At 38.2% G+C, this 10,002-nt stretch overlaps 1 protein-coding gene, 1 non-coding gene and 1 pseudogene across 2 annotated transcripts; all 3 read right to left on the reverse strand.

Moving 5' to 3' along the window:
• Positions 1–2,024: 2,024 nt before the first annotated feature.
• LOC145019073 (small nucleolar RNA R71) lies at positions 2,025–2,131 on the reverse strand. Its single transcript, XR_013667392.1, has one exon. It is a non-coding gene; the product is annotated as a small nucleolar RNA R71 (small nucleolar RNA).
• A 4,631-nt stretch (positions 2,132–6,762) lies between these two features.
• Positions 6,763–7,787, reverse strand: LOC145016017 (ammonium transporter 1 member 3-like; annotated as a pseudogene).
• Positions 7,788–7,852: 65 nt separating this feature from the next.
• On the reverse strand, positions 7,853–10,002 carry NPC1 (non-specific phospholipase C1). Its single transcript, XM_078973553.1, has 2 exons — positions 8,529–10,002; positions 7,853–8,458 (listed from the first exon to the last, which is right to left on the reverse strand). Exons 1-2 carry the CDS (start codon positions 9,823–9,825, stop codon positions 8,148–8,150), a joined length of 1,608 nt encoding a protein of 535 aa, XP_078829679.1. The 5' UTR covers positions 9,826–10,002; the 3' UTR covers positions 7,853–8,147.

Raw genomic sequence — 10,002 nt, forward strand, 5'->3', positions numbered from 1 at the left:
GGGGTGACGGCATCGCACACACCACAGCTTTAGCTTTTAGCCTGGGATTGATTTAGTTTGTTTTGATTTGCCGTAGTATGATACAGTTTCCGCACAGTGTATTCATTTATGTTGGAATACATCACGTATGGTTTTATTATATGACACTCTGATTATGGTTTTTGATTATATCGAAAAACAAAATTTTTGGGTCGTATTTTTGGGTTGTTTCAAAATTGAGTAAAATACAATTTCACGATGTGAGCCTTTACTGCTCACGACGTGAGTACAAATTCTTCCAGAAGATAACTACGTGGAATGCAGTTTCCTTGTCAAATACAAATTGTACTGAGATCACGACGTGAGCCATTACTGCTCACGACATGAGACACGACATTGGAAACTATAAATATTCCTTTTACCCATCGACTTTTGGAGGTTGGATCTGATTTTCTAGATAGATAGACGATTTTAGAAGCCATAGATCTTCGAAAAATAACCCTTAGGAGGAGAGAACACTTGGAGATTGAAGATTTGAAGATCACACATTACATTTGGGTTGCATTAGTTTAACAACGTTGAATTCTTATGTTTTTTGTACTTATTTTCTGCCATGAATAGCTAATCATTAGGCTTTCATTTAGTGTAGATGAACCCTAATACTATGTGTTAGATTCTTGGTTATATTTGGATTTTATGAAGTTGGTTAATGCATGTGTTTGATTATCATTATCTAGCATGTTAAAGTTTGATCTTTTTGCTTAGATTCAAGTTAAGTGTAGTTTAATGACCATTTAAATTGCATGAACTTGTTTCCTAGTAGTTTATGATCATTAAATTGCTAGAGCTAGGGTAATCACATCTTAGATTAAGTAATAAAGGTAACAATTTTAACTGTGTTGGAGAACATTAATTTAATCATAATTGTGTTTAACTTAGATATATCTTACATAGCCCAATTATCATTCATAATCAACTCTGTGTTTGCTTGTGTATGATCATTACATATCATTTCATAAATTGGTGAAAATATTAGGAGATCGGATCAAGAGTGCTAATTATATCTAAATTGGTAACCAAATGAATAAATCCACACTTAGAAACTACACATTGGAAAATGGGGGATTCGAAACTAAACGGAAGTGTCTTCTAAATCTTGTTTACAATCGTTTGTGCTTAGTTTTAAGTTAACATGAACTTGAAAAAATCATATAAAACCCCCTCTTTAGTTATTGTTTTTTAAATTAATTTTTAGTAATTATATTATAAGCTAAATTCATTCCCTATTCTATAATCTGACTTACCTAAGCTATTCTATAATCTGACTAGATACACTGACTATAAGTACATAATTAGTTAAGTGGTTAGGTTTATAAATTTAAAGTTAGATATGTATATAAAGTGCACGTATCAAGTTTTTGGCACGGTTGTTGGGGAACGACTATTTCAGTTGTTAATTTAATTGTTTTAAGTCAATCGATCCTTTTTGTGGGATAAAAACCATAAAAAGTTAACTTTTTATAAAATTTATTTTTCTGTTTGTTCAGTTCTCACGACGTGAGGGATATAACTCATGACGTAAGTTCAGTGCTTTACAATTTTTCGTTTTTTAGATTTAGTTCATTTTATGCGTGTTTTTCTAGTTTTGTTTTAGCATGAAATATGGGCGACATCACGACCATGTGAATGGACAAGTACAAGCAGCATGTAAGGAACAACAATATATAGGGTCTTGATCCACCAAAAATCCCAAACACTACAAAGTTCGAACTCCCAGGACACATTCTGGGCATGCTAAAGGAACTACTTTTTATGGGAAGGACTACAAGGAAACCTATGGGCGTATAGAAGAGGTGATGGAAATTTCAAATTACTTTAATGAACCAAACATGAGTAAAGATACGGTGATGCTTCGACTTTTTTCGATCACATTAAAGGGTGAGGCTAAGGAATGGTTACAATCACTTCCCTTTGGAGCACTCATGACTTGGGATGACTTTAAGAATGAGTTCATCAACCAGTTTACCCCTCCTTCGAAAGTGGCAAAGCTTAAAAGAAATATCCAGAATTTTTAACAATTAGAAGGGGAGTCATTATATGAAGCTTGGGAGTGTTACAAGAGATTGTTACGACATTTCCTTCAACATGACTTCAATGTGAAACAAGAAATCTGGATATTTTATGATGGAGTGAGTGTGCACTCGTCAACTTCTAGACTCGCAAGGGCCCTTTACAATGAAAGATCCGAAAACAAATAAAGCTTTGATATGATAATTCTCTAAGCATTCCAGAGAGTATCACAACCCAAAGGAGGATTTCACTAAAGAAAAATCAAGTAAAGATGGAGGTCAAGATGCTATCGGTGTAGTAATTGCAAAGCTCAGCGTAATGGAAGAAAAGATCACAAAATTGGGCGGATCTATTCAAGATAAATGCGGAGCTTGTGGAGGACCTCATTCTATAAAGGATTGTGAGTTGGAGTACAAGAGAGATCGAGATGCAAAAGAAATTCAACAACTAACGCATGATCTATACCAAATAGAACAAGTCCAATCCGACAAAATAAATGCTCTTAAGTCAATGCTATTTAGATTCATGCAAGCTAGAAAAAAACGACATGATACTACAGATGCAATACTTAGAGAACAACAAGAATCTATTTTGAGCATCTACACGCAAGTCGGACAATTAACATAGCTTGTGCAAGAAAAGCTACCGGATGCACCTTCAAGAAAAACCGAGCCAATCCCAATCTCTCAAGTCGTGGATGTTTATACAAAAGAAGGGAAAGAATTGGTGCATATTGAGGTCCTCGAAGAACAGTCTAATCAGTCACTCGAAGTAAAAATAGAAGAACAAAATAGTTGTGATTCTACCCGGGCGCCAAGATGTGGAGGCAATAGTGTCATGTCATTGACGATAAAAGAAAATTATAATTTTTCTGTCATTGAGCAGTATCGACTGCCTTTTCCTTTCCTATCTCATGCCAATGAAAATCTGGTAAAACAAGGAAACTCAAAGTTTCTTAAGCATGATGAAGTTAAAAGTGTTAAAGAAGAAGTGCGGGAGGAATAGGAGGAGCCTTTACCCAAAGAGCAATCAGGAAAAGAAGTAATCATTCAACACATCCAGTTTCAACGCCTATAATTTTTGAGGTGTTTGCTTTTACAAGACCACCAGGTCCAGTCACAGTGTTGGTTAAAGAAAAAGAAGACGAGATTAGCGAGACGGGAATTGAGTAAGAACAAAATGAGCAATTAAATACCAAGAAGGAGTTAGAAAAAGAGGAGCAAAAAGAAGATGAGAAGATAAAAGGGTAAGGTAGGGGATTGAAATGCAAGCTTGAAGACAAAGTCACTCAAAGAAAGAAAGAAAACTCAAAAATGTGTAATTAAGGCGGTTTCAAACATACAAAAGAAGCTGGAAGGAGCAGCAGGAGAGCCCACTCCCACCTGCAACAAGGTAGAGTGGGAAGGATTCCGACTCACGACTCCTCAAAACAGAAGAAGCGCTTCTCGGGAGGCAACCCGAGCTCAGTTTGCATTTTCTTTTTCCTTTTCTTTGTTTAGTTTTGCATTTTTATTTAATTTTTAGGTTAAGTCATCTTATTTATCTTTAATTTTTAAAAGAAAAGTAAAAAAAAAAATCAAGTGTGGGGTTAATTTCATGAGTGGTAAAATAATTAAAAGGAAAAATAAAGTTTTGGTCAAAATTCTCAAAACCATGACGTGGGATTAAGCCCCACGACATGGGAAATAAAAGAAATCATTAATTTGTGTGCATATAAAAACTCACGACGTGAGCTCCCAAACTCATGATGTGAGCTTTAAAAGTGATTGGGGGGGGGGGGGGGGGGGGGGCTGACTTGAAAAACGACCACAAACATTTGACTTTTATTGTTTACAATACCAGTCACGAACGTAGTCACTATCGGTCCCCACACTTCGATTTTCCTTCAAATTTTCTACAAAGTCTTCTTGATTTTGTGCTCCTATTTCAATTGGCGTACGATGCATTGCTCTATTACTTTTAATTTACTGATTTTAAGTGTTTAGGAGTTAGGTTTTGTTCTTGAGATACAAATGTCGAAATTGGTTCTATTTCTTGTGAGTTGGTTGTTGCATGTGTGTTTAATGGACTTAGATTTACAACTTAATCAAACTCCAATGGTTTTTTGGTTTTATTTTACCTCTATAATGCTTGATTCTGATTTCACGTCGAACTGAACTCACGATGTGAGCTCTAATGCTCACGACGTAAGAAATGGGTTGATCAGTTTCTGTGTTTTTTGTTAATTTCTAAATTGATGGTTTTTCGTTTGGGTTTGTTTGATGATTATTTTATAGGTTAAATGGATCCTAAAAAGTCTACTGCGAAGTTCCAAGGGGATGTCAATATCCTTCATCATTTTTATGATTTTCTGGAAAATTTTCCGTGTGAGATTTACAACAACTACACAAACAAATTAAGATAACTTTACAACAGGAAATTTTCCATTTCTTCGACAATTGACTGTGCCGAACTAAATGCAATCAGGATTTTAGAGAGGTTGAACCCATACCTCACAAAGAGAGTTGATGAAAATTGTGTCTATTTTACATGCACTTAGAGTTGTATTCTAATTCTAAATTTACTTTCATGAGTGATAGATAAAAGGTACTATTTTCTTCTTTTTGTATAACTATTTTTTTCATTTGTTAACCATTTGTAGGACTAATTATATGGGATAATCTTTTATAGGGGACTCTTACCTGCTATTTCACAGCTGTACCCACCAGCTGAGCATTGATTCTGTCTAAGGAATATTTATGACAATATGAGGAAAAATGGAAAACAAAAGAGTATAAAGATCACTTATGGCAGTGTGCAACAACAACCGTAGTACCAGAATTTGAACATTGCATGAATGAACTTAGCTAGTTTGATAAGGATGCTTTTGAGTGGTTAAAGAGAACCCTCCCCCACCCCCAACCACCATTGGGCCAAAAGCCGCTTTTTAGGTTATATTCCCTACCTTCGGTTTTGCTTTACTAGTGCTCAATGTATTTGACTTATTTGATATAGTGTACTTGTTTAATACATGTAGAGCAGGATCACATATATTGCTCAATAATTCGTGTGAGGTATTCAACAGTAAGCTTATTCATAGCAGGGATAAGCCCATTATAAGTTGTATTGAGTTCATCAGGCAATACCTTATGAAAAGGATCTGCAATGTGATGAAAGTGATGACCGAAGCTCCAGGCCCACTCACTCCAACAACATTAAATTTACTTAAGAAAAAAACAGAGAAGCTTCAGTCCAATATAGGGCTAAATGGAATGGGATTGCAAAGTATGAAGTTTATAGTCCATGACATGACCAACATGTGGTTGACATGACAAATATGTCATGTACATGCAGAAGGCGGGAGTTGAATGAGATTCCATGCAGACATGCCATAGCTACAATACATGAAATGGTTGATAATGGAGACAAAGTTGGGGAGCTTTACACTTATGTCAACAAAGTGTATTAGCTTCAAACTTAGAAGGAAGCTTACTCTTACACTATGGACCCTATAAATGGGAGATCCATGTGGCCAAAAAGTACATGTCCAATGAAATTAACACCACCACCACATCACACTCAACCTGGGAGAGCAAAGACCAAGAGAAAGAGAAGTGTAGATGAAAAGTATGATAGTTAGAAGCATAAGCATGGTGCAAGTGAACCTGAAATACTTATCAGAAAGTTTGTTAGTGTCAAGTGTGGGAAATACAACAATAGGGGTCATAACTCTAGGACTTGAAAGGGTCAAGGAGGGAATGCATGAAGCAGTCAAGGAGGGAATGGAGGTGGCAGTCAAGGCGGGAATTAGTGTGTTTTGTTTAAAAACTTATCTTTTGGTTTAGGACCACTTTGTGCATTTGGATGTAATGGTTTAGAACTACTTTGTTGTCATAGTTTTATTTTGGTCCTTTATCCCTTTTGGTCATGAATTTAATTTCAACCTTTTGTGATAGTTAAAGAATGATGCCCATGGTGTATTTCTAATGGTTTACCATATTTAGAGGCTTTGATGAGTTTGTTCTGAAACAACAAATACACATTAACATTAGGTGATAACTACATTACATTGTCATTGCAACAATCAGAAGGGTACACATTTCTAAAGATGTCCAAAATAACCCTAAATCGATATTACAATATCAAGTAGCAAAAAAAAACTGTCACATTCCTCTGTTACAATATCATAATCCAAAAACACCCAAAATTCCATGCAACTACAGGGGTTCCTAATTCCTAAGCCCTAAATGTAAAACACCCACCCCACCACAAACAAAGAAACTATGGTCAAAAGAACCAACTACAAGTTTAGGTTTTGGCGGTACCGCTGACATGTGGTTCCGAGCATGCACGGGTTGAGCGGGTTGTGGCATTTAATTGATTGAGCCAACCCGTGAACTTTGTATTCAATTGTCTTCAATGTGCGTGTGAATTTGAATCGGAGAATCAAAGAGAGATATGCCTTGACATATTTTTGGTTTTCATGCATGTAGTGATGAACCCTTGCCTTTATTTTATTTATTATGTTTTTTTTTGTTTTGTTTTAGTTTTAATATAAAATAGGAAAATGCCCATACGTTGAGTCTTTCTTTTTATAAAAAAAAAAAAAAAAGAAATAAAGGGTGTTGCTGCTAATTTAGATGAGAGAAAATCACATGGAAAGTGAAGAAATGAGTAAGCAGAAGGGATGGAGAAAACAGATGATGAAAAAAATGAGGCTAAAGTGTGAATCAATTAAAGAAAGGGTGCACTCTTAGAAAAATATAAAAAACATGTGACAAAAGTCACAATCGAAGAAAGTGACGTTTGAAACATCCGATGGGCTTTAGTTGGGCCAAGCCCACATCCACATTGTAATTGGGCCACCTCCAATGGGTCATCATAATGCAACTTTCAAGCTACAATATTGAGCCCGATTAAAACACAAGCTGCAAAGAGCCCACATACGATTGCAGCCCATGGTTCGACCTTCGAGCAACCCGATGTGATTGCCACAAACTCACCAATCACACCATTGCACATGTCATGAGCATCGAATGCACAATGGCACACAAGTAACCTTATACCAAACAAGGTTACGATGTCAGTGGTCGACCCTGTTAGTGTCGTTACCTCGAATTATCGGAACACAACACAAAAATCCCATGAATGACCTCAGGTTCAACCCCGAACCATAATAAAAATGTCTAGAGCACCGCCAAAGTCACGTTATGTCCACAAATTTGAACAGGCTTCCCGAAAGCATCGAACCACCATACTCGTGGTCCTTCAATTAAAGCACCTTATTGCCCGACAATCCAACCCACCAAGTGCACTGCACCACTGCCTGCAAAGTCGATCACACATTCACAACTGACCCAAACATCAAAGTTGTAGGCCTTGGGTAGAAGACCCAGCCCAATGGGCCACAACCGGCTAAACTAACAGGGTTAGAAAAAAAAGGTAAATGTGATTCATTGAGAGATCGACCTGCTTGTGATATGAGCAACCGTTATAGCAAAAGCCCATTGATAAACAAAGAAACTATGGTCAAAAGAACTTGAAGGAATGTTTGTTAGAGCGAAATATTGAGTGCCAATAAACAGGTTTCAACCCTAACCCATCTCCAAAGGCAAATGCAATCCTGTATTGGCAGGTTTCAACCCTAACCCATCTCCAAAGGCAAATGCAATCCTTCATATGAAGACCGAATAGGCTAAAAAGAGAAGGTAAATGGTGTTGATTGATTCTGTTACACTGGTTTCCCATGAAACCTCCATTGTTTCACACACACAAGCATACAGTAGTGGGTGTAAGTCGTGACTTAAGAAATATAATGATGTGATGATATTGAATTTGCATAATTTATCATTAATACAGCAAGTAGAAGACATGGCAACAACAATAGTTACATCCATGGTCCCCCATGGATTGTTTGACAGCTTGAGAATTCTAAGCCAGTGGCTTGAATCGGCTTATGGATTGATAAATTCAGCCGATCTGACCCGGGTTAACTCAGTGGTTCACTCATCAAATCCAACGGCGGCTAATAAAAAAACCTATGTAAATCTAATTTAAACCATTATTGTACACACGTGAAAACAACCGTTTCTATACATACAATTGACGGTTTTTTGAAATTAAAAGCTTTGAATTCGTCTTTGTGAAGATCGGCTACTGAGAGAGGATCTCATTGTGACAAAGGCAGATTCATTGGCTCCGGCTCTCAGGGCAGCTTTTCCGGCCTCCAGAAACCTTGTGATTGCATCGTGTGCGTATTGGTGGGCTTCACCAACGGTCATGTATTTTCCGATTTCGGGATACGTGTTAAGAGTGTGATCACCATTAAGCTGGGATGCAAGCTGAATTAGTTCAATTTGAAACTCAGTGAGACTCTGTTCTTCATTCGGTCCTCTTGGCCTCAAAGACACCTTAATTTCAGGAAGGGTTTCTGTATAGCAATAATTACAGATTGCGTTTAGTTGATTTTCTGATTTAAGTTTCAGGATTCAGAAACGAACCTGGACAATCATCGCGTGGAGTATCACGAAGATTGAAGTAACTCTCGAAGGTCCCTGCCCACTCATCGCGTTTGGTCAAGAAGTCGGAGTCTAGATTGAAGAGCTTCTTTACAGTTGCCGGAATAGAAGAATGTTCAAACTGCGAATATGGAGTTGGCCCACTGGGTTCATGGATCACTGTGCTCTTATCGATCCAAGGTGAAATCAACAGGGTAGGAACCCGAACCCCCAACCGATCAAACCGAAAGTAATATGGTTCAGGGCCGATGATCCCATCAGGGTTAGGGACATGATCGACAGGTGTAGGTACATGATCATAAAACCCACCATGTTCATCGTAAGTGATCAAGAGAGCCATTTCATCCCATTGAGGACTAGCCCTCAATATCTCATAAACTTCCTTAACAAAAGCCTGCCCCACCGCCACATCATGCGACGGATGGTCGTCATTCGCCGGAAAAAGATTCACATCAAAGTACCTTTGCTCCACCACCACATAATTCGGCAACTTACCTTTTTTAGCATGATACTTGAACATCAAATCATAATCATGGAACTTGGTAATGAATTTGAGTTTTCTCAAGCTTTGGAAGAACATTGTGGTGGGAATGTTTTGGAAATAAATCCCAAATGTAAGGTCGTTTTCGTCCAAAGAATCAAAGATTGTTTTCTGGGGGAACCCGTTGATGAGATCTTTCCTTACATTGCTTGAAGCTCCATGGGAAGTTGCAGAGTGGACGTAGAACCGGTTCGGCTGAGTCGATGCAGGAACCGACGCGAACCACCGGTCGAACACGGCGAACTCGTTTACTAACTCGGTGTAAGTCGGCAAAAGCTCCGGCTTAAAACCACTCATGACTGTGCGGTCTAACCCATCAATACCCATCGTATTTGCTTGCTGAACGAACCCGTTCATTGGAGCCGGGTTGGCGTGGGTCAAGTTCGACCCGAATATCTGTTCGCGGATGGCTTGGATAGAATGACCCGGGTCGGAGTCTACGAAAACGGCTTCGTCGGAAACGTAGACTTTACTAGACGCAGGGTCGGCGGCGTTGACATGATTGTGCTCTTCGCCGGTGACCCCATCGATGTCGGGGCGGGATTTCTTGATCCAGCCCAATACGTGATCAAATGAACGGTTTTCCATTACTAAGACGACTAGGGTTTTGATGGGTCCATCGATTTTGTGAACTTTTTTAGGAAAAGGGAAAGGGAAAGAATTTAGGGTCTGAGAAAAGACTAGGACGTGGATGAAGATGCAGATGAAAACGGTCAATAGGGGTCGCCGGCGGTTCATATTTATCCAGGAATGAGTCGATTAACGGGTGATTACCGTGATCGGAGAATGGTGGTTGGGATATTTTATCTCTATTTCTATTTTATATGATTATGAGTGTGGTTTAAGGTTTAATGGCTGATGGCAAAAGGAAAGGGAAGCGTGGCAGAGTGAGGAAGAAACAAAAAGTTTATATCC

The sequence above is a fragment of the Lactuca saligna genome, chromosome 9 (genome assembly GCF_052625555.1).
Source record: "Lactuca saligna cultivar CGN05327 chromosome 9, ASM5262555v1, whole genome shotgun sequence".
In the NCBI taxonomy this organism is placed as follows: Eukaryota; Viridiplantae; Streptophyta; class Magnoliopsida; order Asterales; family Asteraceae; genus Lactuca; species Lactuca saligna.